The 16,746-nt window shown below is 37.9% G+C and overlaps 1 protein-coding gene across 5 annotated transcripts in view; it reads left to right on the top strand.

The window, feature by feature from the left end:
• The window catches only part of DNAH8 (dynein axonemal heavy chain 8), a 329,266-nt gene that overhangs the window by 295,111 nt on the left and 17,409 nt on the right, over positions 1-16,746 (top strand). For all 5 annotated transcript variants that reach the window (XM_053222854.1, XM_053222853.1, XM_027057830.2 and 2 more), the window contains 3 exons: positions 8,449-8,605; positions 12,516-12,668; positions 12,747-12,936. In XM_053222854.1, the coding sequence (XP_053078829.1) occupies positions 8,449-8,605; positions 12,516-12,668; positions 12,747-12,936 (500 nt within the window). The remainder of the gene's footprint in view (positions 1-8,448; positions 8,606-12,515; positions 12,669-12,746; positions 12,937-16,746) is intronic.

Below are 16,746 nucleotides of genomic sequence, written 5' to 3'. Positions count from 1 at the left end.
ATTCTACCTGCTAATCAAATGAAAATTCTTGCAGAGTCTGGGTGGCTCAGTCAGTTGAGCATCCAACTTTGGCTCAGGTCATGATTTCATGGTCCATGAGATCGAGCCTCTCGTTGGGCTCTGTGCTGACAGTTCAGAGCCTGGATCTTGCTTCGGATTGTGTCTCCCTCTCTCTCTGCCCCTCCCCCCGCTCTCACTCTGTCTCTCTCTCTCTCTCTCTCTCAAAAATAAATAAATATTTTTAAAAACTTTAAAAAAAGAAAATTCTAAAGACACAGCCTCTCTTTCACTCTTCAGCTGATTTCCTAATTGAATTAAAGTCTAGCTGAATAGAATTTCCTCTATTGACACAAGATGTGGCTTTTTCATAAGCAAAGAAGCCTGGGTAATTTTAGCAGTAGCTCCTTAGTGAGTAAATTTGCACAATTCATGCTAGAGATGAAAAAGAGAAAGGTGTAATTCTTTCTTTCCAAATGCTGTGAGGAAAGGTAGAAGAGGGCCTTTCTGGTGGGGCACAAAGATTACTAGGGATTTGTAAGATGCGTTTCAATGAACCTCAAACATTTGTCACTGATTCATCTCTGTTGAGTCCTTGGTGGGCTTTGCATCTGGGGGCTTATTTTTTCTCATTTTCAAAATGAAAATGGTCTTAATACTCTTTATTATAAAAAATCATACTTTCTTACTGAGAAAAACAAACATTGTAGAAAGCAGAAAGTAATAATCACAGCACAAGCTCATACAAAAATCCCACTATAAAAATACCCTTCCAGATCTTTTCCATGCTTACATGCACAATGTTAACAGAATATTAGGTTTTTGTAACATGCTATTTTTTTTTATCGAAGTATAGTTGACACACAATGTTATATTAGTTTCGGGTTTACAACAACATAGTGATCTGACAACTCTATGCATTATGCCTTGCTCACCACAAGTGTAGCTACAATTTGTCACCATACAACGCTAGTACAATCCTATTGACTATATTCACATGCTATACCTTTCATCCTCACGACTTATTCATTCCATAACTGGAAACCTGTACCTTCCACTCCCCTTTACCCAATTTGCCCATCCTCCCAACCCCCTCTGCTCTGGCAACCACCAGTCTGTTGTCTTTTTTCATGTGTCAGTTTCTGCTGTTTTGTTTTGTTTTGTTTTGTGTTTTTAGATTCCACATGTAAGGGAAATATGGTATTTGTCTTTCTCCATCTGATTTCTTTCACTTATCATAATACCCTGTAGGTCCATCCATGTTATCACAAATGGCAAGATCTCATTCTTTTGTATGGCTGAGTAATAATTTTAATTGCAGCATTTTTTACAATAGCCAAGATATAGAACCAACCTAAGTGACTATTGATTGATGAGGCATATGTATACAGTGGAGTATAAAACAGAATGTTTTATAAAACAGAATGTACCATGCTATTTCATTCTGTAATCTCAATTCAATAACCTCAACTTACCAATTAATAGAGAGCTACATCACATTTTTACTGACTGTATAGATTTTTATAGGGCTTTACCAGGATTTATTATTACAGATACCATTACAAACAGCCTTGTACATACATCTTTGTACACTTGTTATTTTTTTAAAAAACTGATTGAGGGTTAAATACATGAGTATTTATAACATGTGTATAAAATATAAAATGTTGCTTATTTTGCACCACCATTTCTGTATTTTGCTCCATCTTCCTTGTCTTTGACTTCTTGCTGAATATGAATTTTTTTCATTCTACTTTTGTCCCTGTGCTAGTTTGGAATTTATGTACTATTTCTATTTTTTTACTGGTTACCCTAGAAATTTTAACATCCAATATTAATTAAGTGTAAAATTAGTATCTTGGGGCACCTGGGTGGTTTAATCAGTTAAGCATCCGACTTCGGTTCAGGTCATGATCTCAACGTTTATGGATTCAAGCCTCGTGTCAGGCTCTGTGCTGACAGCTCAGAGCCCGGAACCTGCTTTGGTCAGATTCTGTGTCTCCCCTTCTCTCTACCCCTCCCCTGCTCGTACTCTGTTTCTCTCTCTCTCTCTCTCTCTCTCTCTCTCTCAAAAATAAATAAACATCAAAAAAATTTTTAATTAGTATCTTTACCCTCCTCTCAATAAAAATCTCTTAGGTAATTTTAACTATAGTTACTCACCTCCTGGCATCCCAATATTTTAATTTTATCTTTTTTTTTTTTATAAACCCACAATTAAAAATATAATTATTGTTTTATGCCATAATGATGTTTACATTTGCCCATGCATTCACCCAATCTTTACTACCACAAACCTTCCACCAGAATAATTATCTTTTCTGAAGTGTATCCTTTAGAATTTCCTTCAATGTCTTATTTTGCCCTCCTTTGTAAAAACAAACAAACAAAAAAGCACCTTATTGACTTACAATTTGCCTATCATAAATTGATTCATTTTTAGTGGTCAGTTCAATTATTTTTATTAAGTTTACAAACTTCTGTGACTATCACCCACCACCTAATTTTAGAATATTACCATCACCCCTGAAAAGAATCCTCATGTCCATTTGTAATCAGGTCTCACTACCACCCCCACTCAGCCTTAGGCAACCACTTATTTATGTCTCTATAGATTTGCCTTTCTGGACATTTCCTGTAACTGGAATCATATACTATGTGGTCTTTGGTGGATGCATTCTTTCACTTAGTATAATGTTTCTGAAGCTCACCCGTGTTGTAGCATGGATCAGCACTTCATTGCTTTTATTGTCAAACAGTATTCCAATATATGAACATACCACATTTTGTTTATCTATTTAAAAGCTGATGAACATGGGTAATTTCCACTTTTTGCTGCCATGAACATTCACGTACAAGTCTTTGTGTAGCTATGTCTTTTCATTTCTCTTGAATAGATAATTGGAAATATAATTATTGGATAATATGTTTAACCTATTCTTAACATTTTTAGAAACTACTAAATTGTTTTCCAACGTGGCTGCACCATTTTACAATACCCTCCAACAATGTATGAGGGTTCAAGTTTCTCTGATTCTTGCCAACACTTGTTATTGTCTCCTTTTTTATTATAATCATTCTTGTAAGTCTGAAGTCCTATCTCATTGTGGTTTTAATTTGCATTTTTTATGTAAATAATGAGCATCTTTTCATGTGTTTATTGGCCTTAATATAGCTTTTGTTTGTGAAATGTCTGTTTAAATTTTTTGTGTTGTGTTCATTCTTTTTTGTTTTTAGTGTTTATTTATTGTTGAAAGAGAGACAGAGCATGAGCAGGGGAGGGACAGAGAGAGAGGGAAAAGAATCTGAAGCAGACTCCAGGCTCTGAGCTGTCAGCACAGAGCCTGACACGGGGCTTGAATTCACAAACTGCAAGATCATGACCTGACCTGAAGTCGGACGCTTCACCGACTAAGCCACCCAGGCGCCCCTATTCTTGAAAGATAATTTTGCTTGGTATACAATTCTTGTTTTATAGTTATTTTATCCTAACATATGCAGCACACTCTGCCATTTTCTTCTGGCTTCCATTGCTGTTGTTGAGGATTGGCCATCAGTCTAATTGTCATTTCTTTCTAGATAATCTTTTTTCTCTCTCGTTGGTTTTAAGATATTCACTTTGTTTTGAGTGTTTTACAATTTCACTGTGATATGTCTACATATGATTTCTATTTATTTATTTGTTTATCCTACTTAGGAGGCATTGAATTTCCTGAACTTGAGGATTCAGGTCTTTCATCAATTCCCAGTCATTATTCTACCCCTTATTATCTTTTTTATTCTCTCTCTTCTATCTTTCTGAAGCTTGCCTGAGATGTATGTTAGAACGTATCACTCTATCCTATATGTCTCTTAACTTCTCTTTCACATTCCCTATTTGTTTTCCCCTCTGTGGCATTCTGGATAATGTCTGCAGATCTATTTTCCGGTTTCCTAATTATTTATTTGGCTGAATCTAATCTGCTATCTGACTCATTGTTAACTGTTATGGTGGGCAGAATAATGACCCCCAAAGATATCCACATCCCAATCCCCAGAACCTGTATACATGTGACCTTATGTGGCACAAAGGATTTTACAGATTTTCTTAAGGGTAAGGACCTTGAGATGGGGATGTTATTGTAGAATATCAAAGGCCCAATTTAATCAAATGAACCTTAGAAGTGGGAGATGGAGGAGGAAGAGTGGGTCAGAGAGATGAAATAGAAGCAGGGGGAAAGATACAAAGCAAGAAAGGAACTTGACCTGCCTTTGTGATCTTTGAAGATATAGGAAGGGGGCCATGAGCCAAAGGATGCAGATGGCCTGAGGAAGCTAGGAAGGGCCCTCACCTGACAGCTAGCAAAGAATTGGGGACCTCAGTAAGAAAGTGAATTCTTCCAGCAACTCAAATGAACAAGGAAATGGATCTTCCCCAGCAGCCTACAGAAAGGAACTCAGCCATGCTGACAATTTGATTTTAGCCCAATGAGTACTATGTCAGGCTTATTAACTAAAGAACGGTAAGATAATAAATTTGTGTTGTTTTAAGCTTCTTATTTTGTGGTAATCTGTTCTAGCAGCAATAAAAAACTAATACAGGTTTTCAATTTTAATATTTTAAAAAATTTCCAGAGGTTCTATGCTATTCATGTTTAGAGTTTCCTGTTTCATACTTACATTTTAAATCATCCTTTTTTTCTTCTTAAATTTTTATTAAAATTCAAGTTAGCTAACATACATGCAGTATCAATCATCCTTTTTTTCCCCCCTGATATAATAAAAACATCTTTGTAACATACATCTGAAAATGTATTATCTGTGATCTTTGCAGGTTTGTTTCTGCTTTCTGTTGTTTCTACTGGCTCTTGCTCAGAATAAAAATTCTTGTTTAGTTTCTTCATGGGTTCTGTAAGTTTTGATTGTTAACTCAAGTCTGTTGGAAATTAACTGTTGGATTCTTTGAGACCTTGTTGTGGGCACATTATTCCAGGACAGGTGTGTGTTTGGTTTTACCAGCTGCCACATAGAACTTCCTAAAAATACCTTAAAATAAATTTTTGGTTTGAGGTTTTTAAAATGACATAGATGATATGAATGAATGTTGATTAATGCAACAAACCTAGTGAATTAATAAGTAACAGGCTGGGGCACCTGGGATGGTCCAGTCAGTTGAGTGTCCAACTCTTGATTTTGGCTCAGGTCATGATCCCAGGGTCGTAGGATTGAGCCCCATGTTGGGTCTGCATGGAGCCTGCTTGGGATTCTCTCTCCTTCTCCCTCTGCCCCTGCCTTACTCTTTCTCTCTTTCAATAGATAGATAGACGATAGATAGAATTCACAGGAAGAGGCAGTTCAAGATAGCAGCATAGGAATATCCTGAACTAACTTACCCCCACAGAGACACCAAATCTACAGCTACATATGAAGCAATTCCTTCTTAAAAAGACCTGAAAACTGAGTAGCTGCTCCACAATGAAGCATGAAAGAGCTACACTGAGATGAATAGGAGAGGCACAGATGTTGTCTCACCCAAAACCCTGCCCCTGGCACAGTGACACATCATTGAGAGGGATCTCATAAATACAGAGCTTCTCCTTGGGAAGCAAGGAGTTTGTGCCCCACATCAGGTACTCCAGCTATTGGGACCTGTACCAGAGAGACAGACCCCAAACTTCCTGGCTTTTAAAACCAATGGGGCTTATGTCTAAAAGACCCAAAGGGCTGTAGGGAATCAAGAACAGGGCTCTTATGCAGACTCACTCACCCCTTGATTCAGAGCAAAAAACATCAGTTTGAAAAGCACTTAGATCATATGTGAAGGAGATTCGCCTGCTAATCTTAAGGCATCTGCTAGAGAGGCAGGGACCCTGTTGGGACTATCACTAAGGATGGTGACACTGGTTGGCCTTACTAGTGCTATTCGGGATATTCGAACCCCAGTGCTTTTCTGTGGCCCTGCTAAAGCTGGTAGGCCACCCCAGCCCCACTTTTTCCCATAGCCCTGCTAAAACCAGCAGACATCCCACACAGAGGATATTCCTGCATGCCTAGCTCTAGTGGCCAGGATCGCTTGCATTTCTGGGCCCCACAGGACTGAAACAATTAGAAGGATAGTTCTTAATAGGCTTCCTCCCACAAGGCATGACACACGCAGCAGACCAAAACACAACCTCAGCCTTCCTGTGAAAAAGGCCTTATTTACTTATTGGCTGTCAACATAAAACAGACTGTGATATTTATAGGCTGTTATATGTGAGACTCATGGTAACAAAACAAAAGTCTGTAGTAGATACACAAAAGATAATAGGAAAAGAATCTAAGCATAACACTGCAGAAAGTCATCAAACCACAAGGGAAGAGAGCAGAAGAGGAAAAGGACAGGGAAGAACTACAAAACAATCAGAAAACAATTAACAAAATAGCAATAAGCACATACCTATCGATAATTACTTCAAATGTAAATGGGCTAAATTCTCCAATCAAAAGACATAGAAAGTTAGAGAGGGAGGGAGGCAAACCATAAGAGACTCTTAAAAACTGAGAATAAACTGAGGGTTGATGGGGGGTGGGAGGGAGGGGAGGATGGGTGATGGGTATTGAGGAGGGCACCTGTTGGGATGAGCACTGGGTGTTGTATGGAAACCAATCTGACAGTAAATTTCATATTATAAAAAAAAGACATAGAGTAGCTGAATGGATTAAAAAAAGACACATCTATGTGCTGCCTTCAAATGTAAGAACACACACAGACTGCAAGTGAAGGAACAGAAAGTGATGGTTTATGTAAGTGGAAACTGAAAGAAAACTTGGGTAGTTACATCAGACAAAATAGACTTTTAAACAAAGACTGTAATAAAAGACAAAGATGGTCGTTACATAATGATAAAGGGGTCAATCCAACAAGAAGATATGACATTGGTAAATATTTGTGCACCCAACTTATAAGCACCTAAGCAAATACTAACAGACCAAAAGGGAGATATTGACAGCAATACAGCAATAGTACAATAGTACAATGCAATACAGTAATAGTAGGGGACTTTAATATCCTACTGACTCTCACACTGATGCACACACACCATCTGTGTGTCCAGACCCAGCCATTTCTTTTTTTTTTTAATTTTTTAAAAAATATTTTTTTTTAATTTTTTTTAACATTTATTTATTTTTTTGAGACAGAGAGAGACACAGCATGAACGGGGGAGGGGCAGAGAGAGAGGGAGACACAGAATCGGAAGCAGGCTCCAGGCTCTGAGCTGTCAGCACAGAGCGCGATGTGGGGCTTGAACTCATGAATCGTGAAATCATGACCTGAGCTGAAGTCAGACGCCTAACTGACGTAGTCACTCAGGCGCCCCTAGGCCCAGCCATTTCAAGACAAAAACTAGGTTTGTACCCTTCAGAGCATCTGGTTGACCTAGAAGAGATATAGAGAGAACAAAAACAAGGGAGAGACACAGACAGACTATTCTCTTTTAAAGCATTCTATTCTGTTCCTCCACATCAGGTATTAAAGTGGTATTGACAAATACACCCCTCTTCCACTAGACAGAGAAAGGCACCAAGGTGGGGCAGGGGGAACCTGTTCACCACCATATTCTAGCACCTAGCTCAGTGCCTGGTACATAGTAAATCTTTATTTGGGTACATGGATTTTAATTTAATTTAATTTTTTTAAGTTTATTTATTTACTTGTGAGAGAGAGAGAGAGAGAGAGAGAGAGAGAGAGGGAGGGAGGGAGAGATAGAATCCCAAGCAGGCTCCACACTGTCAGCATGGAGCCTGATGTGGGGCTCGAACTCACAAACCATGAGGTCATGACCTGAACCTAAACCAAGAGTCAGATGCTTAACCGACTGAACCACCCAGGTGCCCCTGGACACATGGATTTTAAAGATGAGTGGGATTTTTAGACTGGTGGAGCAGATGGATGCCAATAGATTACTTTGGAAATCATAAAACCAGTGGTAAAGTGAGAAAACAAAACAAAAAAAAAAAACAATGAAATGTTAATAATTTGTAATTCACAGAGGAATTATGAGTGATTCTCTTTGACCTAACAAATTACCATATAATTATAGATTCTTATGACCAGTCTTTAAGTGGGAGAAAATAAGAGGAGGTGTGTTGGTTGTCCAGCATGAGGTTTGCAGGTTAGTGTGACAAGCAAAATTAGATAGTACTGCTTTGGGTTGCCAAGAACATTTGTGGAATCTCTTTCTCTGAAGATGGAGACCCTTTCACTTCTGTAATGTTCTCCATGTCTTGTTAGGAGGCAATAGTTAGCAGGCAGAATGAATCTCTACTTTTTTTCATTCCTGTGGGTTGATTATAAAGTTTCCTTCCCTCCACCCCCCTCCTTTTTCTCAGTGTGGCTTGAAGTGATCGTATCAGTTCATTTTAGCTTTAATAATTATCTCTGAAGGTACATTTCCCTGCTACATTCTGAACAGTTCACTCTTTTGTCAGGTATCAGAGTAACACTGCTTCTGCTGTTCTTGAAACAATTACCAACATTCAACCCAAAGAGAGTGGAGGGGGAGTCGGAGAGACCCGGGAAGCCATTGTTTATAGATTATCTGAAGATATGCTGAGCAAACTGCCTCCTGACTACATTCCTCATGAGGTAAGCCATGCCCTGGTGTGTACAGGGCTATCTTCGGGTTCCACAAAGTTGAGGGAGATCCTGGGACCTCCCTCTCTGCTCATTTCCACTTCCTTTGCAACTCCTTCTTTTACCCTTGTGACCTTCCCTTCCTTACCCCTTCTCAGGCACCTTGCAAATTATGATCTGCACTTTTCTTTGTTACCCTCTACTCCACTTTCTCTTTCAATCGCCTTTTCTCTACCCTTCTCCATCCCTGTGTCTTTTGATACCAAGATATCTTACCCATCTAGGCTTTGTCCATTCTTTGAACTTACCCCTTGTTTTTGCCCCTTGTAGTCTCACAATCCTCCCAGTCAGGTAATAGGAAAGCAGACCGTTTAAACGAATTCACTCCTGGTGTGAATGGCAATAATTTTCTACTTCTTGAACCTCACAGTTGTTTGCTTATTAATCTAAATAAGTTTTTCTCAATTTTTTTGTAAAATCTCAAGACCCCTTTACAAAATGAGGACCCAAACAGCTTTTGTTAATGTGAGTTATAACTACTGATATTTAATATATTAGGAATTTAAATGGAGACATTTCAAAAATATGTATTAGTTTATTGTTAAATAAGAGTAATAAACCCCATTACATGGTAACATAAATAACATTTTTATTAAAAAGTAAGTATGGGGGAGCCTGGGTGGTTCAGTCGGTTAAGCATCTGACTCTTGATTTCCGCTGAGGTCATGATCTCCTGGTTCGTGGGTTCAAGCCCCACATAGGGCTTTGTGCTGATAGTGCGGTGCCTGCTTACGATTCTCTCTCTCCCTCTCTGTCTGCCCTTCCCATGCTCATGCTTTCTCTCTCTCTCTCTCTCTCTCTCTCTCTCTCTCAAAATAAATAAACATGAAAAAAAAATTATGTTTTCCAAGATAAAAATACTCATTGAGAATAATGGTATTGTTTTACATTTTTGCAAATCTCTCTAATGTCTCATTTAATAGAAGGCAGGTGGATTTTCATATCCACATGGTTGTGATACTACATGTCCTGTAGCCCTGGAAACCTTCACTGTATACTCCTGAGAGAAGAAGAGTCAAAAAGTCAAGTGATATCCTAGTATTACTATGAAAATAGTTTTAACTTTGTGGACCCCCAAAAGGATCTCAGGGCCTTCAGGGGTCCCAGGCCACACTTTGAGAACTGCTGATCTGAAAAAAAAAAAAAGTCTCTTTAACTATAGTGAGATTTCTGGGTGGTTGAAAGTTCTGTGAAAAGTCCTCCAACTTGGTCTTCTTCCTGCAAGAAGACAGGGTTGTGTCCTGTGGCCATCCAGGGCCTCCTCTCTGCTGTTCTCAGTGTCCTCTCCTCACTGCTGGTGGGCAGAGCCTCACCTGAGCCCCAGATGGGGCTGAGTCAAGTTTAGCTCTTCAACCAAGAAGTGAGAGGCTAATGCCCTAGTGCTAGTATAACTGTGGTCTTGTGTCTACTCTGTCCTGCTTCCTCAAGTCTGGGAAAAATGAACTTGTCAGCTAGGAACACTTAGGATCCTTGAGCTACAGGCTTCCCACTGCAGTGAGTACCCCCAAAACTAAAACAAAACAAAACAAAACAAAACAAAACCTTTTCTTCACTCTTAACACAGTTTTTGTTTCCATTATGTAGATAAGTACCAAGACATTTGGCCAAGATACTGAAATCAGTTGCTTCACATAGAGACAGATATAGTAAGGGAAGGAAATATTTTTTTAATGGATACAATATACTTTCAACGGTCCATTGTAAGTGATCTTCAGAAGGCAGATGGGGCATAAAACCTGCCTTCAGAGATTTTAAAAATTGGCATGTGGAAGTGAAATAAAACTCACTCTAGATGCCTAGACCACAGGCTGGTATACCAGAGGAGGCTTCTAAGATCTTGAGATAATTTGAGGTGTCCAGGTTTGGTTGGGGCCATTCCTCCGAGTTCTCTGTGCTGGCAACATCCTAGCAGGAACTGAGTGTGAGGGATGTCATTAGGTGGGTTGCTAAATGGGAAGGAGTTTGTACTGAGGCATCTAAAACTGCTTCCTCTTTCAAGATCACTTACCTTTTAGTGTCCTTTATTTTACTGAAGAGAGAGATTTGTTCTTGAAAATGTGGCTGTAAAGTGAATTTTATAAATTGAAATATAATTATACTATTGACTTTCATAGTAAAAATGGAGCCACATTACTGAAGAAGAGACTACTTGGTCCCAGAAATATAATGAAAATCCTATGTAAGACTGCAGCAAATCTTTCATCTTATTAGTAAAAAGATAATTTGGAGCTGGAACAATAACCATACTCAAAATAAAATCAGTACTAAAATTATATTTTCAAGAGTTAAGTTTTTCCTAAGCTTGACTCTATTGCAAAAGAAGTTTCTCCTTTAAAACGGTAAGTAGGGTAAGGCAATTTGTTTCAGGCTGTTAGCATACTAAAAAATACCTACCTGGCCTGTTGATTTGACGTTGTAGCCAATACCTGGGCTTAATTTCCCACATATGGGGGTTGCAAAAGTATTTCCATAATTTCCTTTCTCCTTCAGTGTGAATTTCTACACAGTAGTTGTGATTTAAAGGGGGTGATATATATGCTCTTCAGCCACCGGAGGCTGAAGGGCCTGAGCTGAGAATGAGGCAGTGGAGCCTGCAAAAATGTAAAGTTCTAGAACCAGGAATTTGAGAGAATACCTGAAGGTTGGTATGGTGAGTGGGTTAGGGACCTCCACTGGCATGTTTGACTGGGATTTATATCATTCGCTCTGCCTGCCCAGATATTCCCACCCAGGCTCTTCCTTTTTATATCACTGCTTGCCTGAGTTTGTGCTTCCCCTTTTCATCCTTCACCCACTAGAAGTGGCCCAACTGCAGGAAAGCAGAGGTGTCCATTGCTCAGTGGGACACTTTAGCACCATGCTAGCAAACCTAGCATGTAAAATGAGAAGGATGGAACAGATGAACTTGAAGGCCATCGTCTCTAACATTCCATGACTCAGGATGGGACGGTGGGCATCTCCAGCAGAGAACCTACAGTTGAATGGCTTTCTGGTGATTCTGCAGACTGGTACATCAGTCTAAATTCTCTCCCACTCCATGTGCCTATCCTTACCCCTCATGTACTGGCATCTCTTTGATAGTGGCCAGCAGAAAGTTCAGATCTCTATATGAGCTCTTGCCAGGACTCACAGTCAATCTTTTCTTGGGCATAGGACACTAAATTGAAATGTGTATATATATTGGCTTATTTTCCAATAATTGTTATATTTTATTATTCCCACAACCAGATGCTTTTATATTGATCTCTTCAGAATGGTCAATAAATGATATACCCCAAAAATAACAAATGACAGGTGCTTAATGGCTCTCCCACGAAGTCAAATATTTTCATTGATTAGATTAGGAAAGGCTCTCTTTAGTCGCCCTGGCCAAGGCAACAATGATCTTAGGACACTGCAGCCAATCGTTCATTGGTAACTGCTCTGTAAAGATTTTGTCCGTATTAACTTTCTGTGACATTTCTAATAACAACTCTGTAAGCATTATGAAAAAAATATTCCAAACTGTACTCTTATAAAGGTTAGATTGCAAAGGAATATTTAACTGACACTTAGTACTTAATCATTTAAAAGGGAAAAAAGGTACAATTCTATTTCAGCTTTTTCAAGTACATTTCCAATTATCAACTAAGTACAATCAATAGGAAATAAAAATCATTTTAGTTGAACAGTAGTTTTTGAGGCCCAGAAAATGGGGAATTTAATGGCAAGTTTGGTTCTGCAAAAGATATTTTAGAATCCATTTGGTAGAGATATATCCAGAGGAAGAAAAAGAACAGAGAAAGGAGAGATCATTGGAAGAGAAATAACAGGTGATAAAAGAAATTTAGAAATTCATTTCTTGTATGCTTTTTTTTTTAAGGTGAAGGCTCGTTTGATCAAGATGGGACATCTTAATTCAATGAACATATTTCTGAGACAAGAAATTGACAGAATGCAAAGAGTCATCTCAATACTTCGCAGTAGCTTGAGTGATCTAAAATTGGCCATTGAGGGAACAATCATTATGAGTGAGGTGAGCTATTATCTCAATTGTCATTTCCCTCTTCCGCTGATTTCTCTTGTTCTTATATTTTAACTTTACCTTTTTCAGAATTTGAGAGACGCCCTGGACAACATGTATGATGCTCGCATACCTCAGATCTGGAAAAGAGTGTCCTGGGATTCATCCACACTGGGCTTCTGGTTCACTGAACTTCTGGAAAGAAACGCTCAGTTTTCTACTTGGATATTTGAGGGGAGGCCCAATGTATTTTGGATGACTGGTTTCTTTAATCCGCAAGGTATGTGCTCATAGGAGAGCGGGTAAAGTTGGAAGGTGAGGGTAGTTGCACTGTGCGATGAATATGTATGATATATAATAATACAGAGGTACAGCTTGCTAAGTTCTGGGCATAGGCTTTCAAAGGCTGGGGAACACAGATGATCCTTCTGTAATTGTTCTGCAAATTCAGTCTGAAATTCATTCTACCATTGCTTCCACAATATGGAGGCAAACCTTCCATTTTTCTTCTCACCTACTTCAGCAAGCCTGTGGTCAGGACATGTGAAATAGTAAGGTTTTATTCAGATCTTAGTTTTAAATGTTTTATGAAAATGTCAAACATGAAGCACCAAAACATGCAAAAATTTTTCTAGGTTGCAGGAAATTAGACTGATTTCAAAACTGATCATGTGGCATTTAGTGGACTTCTAGACTCGGCCCCCTCTCAGTTTTTTATCCCCTGAAAAAGTGCTTTGTGATTCTGCTGCATTTCTTCCTTCACTCTAGAAATTCTTACTAAGTATTTTTTACTAAGTTACTAACCAGATGTCTATTGACATAATAAATTGTGCATAATTTGGTAAGCTCATAAAACCCACTATGGTTAAAGTTAGTGTTTTGGATTTAGAAATTTGTGGAGTTCATTGAATTCATAAAGTTCAGAGACACAACAACTTTTTGCCTTACTACAATACGGATAATTTTACTTCAAGTAATTCTTATTTTTTAAAGTTTTATTTAAATTCCAGTTAGTTAACATACAGTGTAATATGAGTTTCAGGTGTACAGTATAGTGATTCCACACTTCCATATATCACCTGCTGCTCATCACAAGTGCCCTTCTTAATCCCCATCACCTATTTCATCCATCCCCCCCACCAACCTCCCCTCTAATAACCATCAGTTTATTCTCTATAGTTAAGAGTTTGTTTTTTGATTTGCCTCTCCCTTTTTCCTTTGCTCATTTGTTTTGTTTATTAAAATCCACATATGAGTGAGAGCATATAGTATTGGTCTTTCTTTGACTAACTTATTTCGCTTAACATGATACTCTCTGGCCTTATCCATGTTGTTGCAAATGGCAATATTTCATTCCTTTTGATGGCTGAGTAATATTACATTGTGTATACATATACCATAACTTCTCTATCCATTCATCAGTTGATGGGCACGTGGGCTGCTTCCATAATTTGGCTATTGTAGATAATGTTGCTATAAACATTGGGGTGCAAGTGTGTCCCTTTGAATCAGTATTTTTGTATCCTTTGGGTAAATATCTAGTAGTGCCATTGCTGGATCATAGGGTAGTTCTATTTTTAACTTTTTGATGAACCTCCATACTGTTTTCCACAATGGTGGTACAAGTTTGCATTCCCAACAGTGCAAGACAGTTTCCCTTTCTCCACACCCTCACCAACACCTGTTGTTTCTTGTGTTGTTGAGTTTAGCCTTTCTGACAGGTGTGAGGTGATATCTCATTGTAGTCTTGATTTGCTTTTCTCTGACGGTGAGTAATGTTGAGCATCTTTTCAGGTGTCTGTTGGCCACCTATATTTCTTCTTTGGAAAAATGTCTATTCAGGCCCTCTGCCCAATTTTTAATTGGATTATTCATTTTAGGGGTGTTGAGTTGAAGTTCTCTATAGATTCTGGATACTAATCCTTTATCAGATATGTCATTTGCAAATATCTTCTCCCATTCTTTAGGTTGCCTGATAGTTTGCAGAAGCTTTTTTTTTTTTTTTGCAGTCCCAATAGTTTATTTTTGCTTTTGTTCCCCTTACCTCAGGAGTCATATCTAGAAGGAAGTTGCTATGGTTGATGTCAAAGAGGTTACTACCTGTGTTCTCTTCTAGGATTTTTATGGTTTCAGGTCTCACATTTAGGTCTTTAATCCATTTTTAATTTATTTTTGTGTATGGTGTAAGAAAGTGGCCCAGTTTCATTCTTTTGCATGTTGCTGTCCAGTTTTCCCAACACCATTTGTCAAAAAGACTGTCTTTTTCCCACTGAATATTCTTTACTGCTTTGTCGAAGATTAATTGGCCATATAATTATGGGTTCATTTCTGGGTTTTCTATTCTGTTCTGTTATATAGGTATCTATTTTTGTTCCAGTACCATACTGTGTTGATCACTACAGGTTTGTAATATAACTTAAAGTCTGGAATTATGATGCTTCAAGCTTTGCTTTTCTTTTTCAAAATTGGCTTTGGCTATTTGGGGTCTTGTGGTTCCATACAAATTTTAGGACTGCTTGTTCTAGCTCTGTGAAAAATTCTGTTGGTACTTTGAAAGGGATTGAATTAAATATGTAGATTGCTTTCGGTACTATAGACATTTTAACAATATTTGTTCTTCCAATCCATGATCATGATCATGGAATGTCTTTCCATTTTTTTTTCTGTCATCTTAAATTTCATTCATCAATGTTTTATAGTATTCAGAGTACAGGTCTTTTTCTTGTTTGGTTAGGTTTATTCCTACGTATCTTATGGTTTTTGGTGTAATTATAAATGGATTCATTCCTTATCTTTCTACTGCTTCGTTATTGGTGTATAAAAATGCAACATATTTCTGTATGTTGGTTTTGCATCCTGCAACTTTACTGAATTCATGTATATGTTCTAGCAGGTTTTTTTGGTGGAGTCTTTAGGGTTTTCTATGTAGAGTATCATGTCATCTGCAAATAGTGAAAGTTTGACTTCTTCCTTGCTGATTTGGATGCCTTTTGTTTCTTTTTGTTGTCTGATTGCTGTGGCCAGGACTTCTAGTACTATGTTGAATAAATGTGGTGAGGGTGGACATCCCTGTCTTGTTCCTGACTATAGAGGAAAAGCTTTCAGTTTTTCTCCATTAAAGATGATATTAGCTATTGGTTTTTTTTTATATATGGCCTTTATTATGTTGAGGTATGTTCCCTCTAAACCTACTTTGTGGAGGGTTTTTAAAATGAATGGATGTTGTACTTTGTCAAATGCCTTTTCTGTATCTATTGAAGTGATAATATGGTTCTTATCCTTTCTTTTATTATGTGGTGTATCACACTGATTGATTTGTGAATATTGGACCACTCCTGCAGCCCAGGAATAAATCCCACTTGATCGTGGTGAATAATTCTTTTAATGTACTGTGGAATTTGATTTGCTAGTATCTTGTTGAGAATTTTTGCATTCGTGTTAATCAGGGATATTGGCCTGTAATTCTCCTTTTTAGTGGGGTCTTTGTTTTTGGAATCAAGGTAATCTGGCTTCATAGAATGAGTTTGGAAGTTTTCCTCCCATTTCTATTTTTTGGATCAGTTTGAGAAGAATAGGTATAACTCTTCTTTAAAGATCTGATATAATTCCCCTGGGAAGCCATCTGGCCCTGGACTTTTGTTTGTTGGGAGATTTTTGATTACTGATTCAATTTCTTTGCTAGTTATGGGTCTGTTCACTTTTTCTATTTCTTCTGTTTTACTTTTAGTAGTTTGTATGTTTCCAGGAATTTTCCCATTTCTTCCAGATTGCCCAGTTTGTTGGCGTACAATTTTTGATAATATTCTCTTATGATTGTATTTCTGTGGTGTTGGTTGTGATCTGTGCACTTTCATCCATGATTTTATTTATTTTGGTCTTTTTTTTTTTTAATAAGTCTGGTTACGGGGTTATCAATTTTACTAATTTTTTCAAAGAATCAGCTCTTAGTTTTGTTGATCTGTTCTATTGTGTTTTTGTTGTTGTTGTTGTTGTTGTTGTTGTTTTTGCTTGTTTCTATATCATTCATTTCTGTTCTAATATTTATTATTTCCCTTCTGGCTTTAGGCTTTATTTGCTATTTCTTTTCTAG

Source organism: Acinonyx jubatus, chromosome B2, assembly GCF_027475565.1.
Source record: "Acinonyx jubatus isolate Ajub_Pintada_27869175 chromosome B2, VMU_Ajub_asm_v1.0, whole genome shotgun sequence".
In the NCBI taxonomy this organism is placed as follows: Eukaryota; Metazoa; Chordata; class Mammalia; order Carnivora; family Felidae; genus Acinonyx; species Acinonyx jubatus.
The sequence above is the reverse complement of the archived record's forward strand: the minus strand, read 5'-3'. Positions and strand labels throughout refer to the sequence as shown.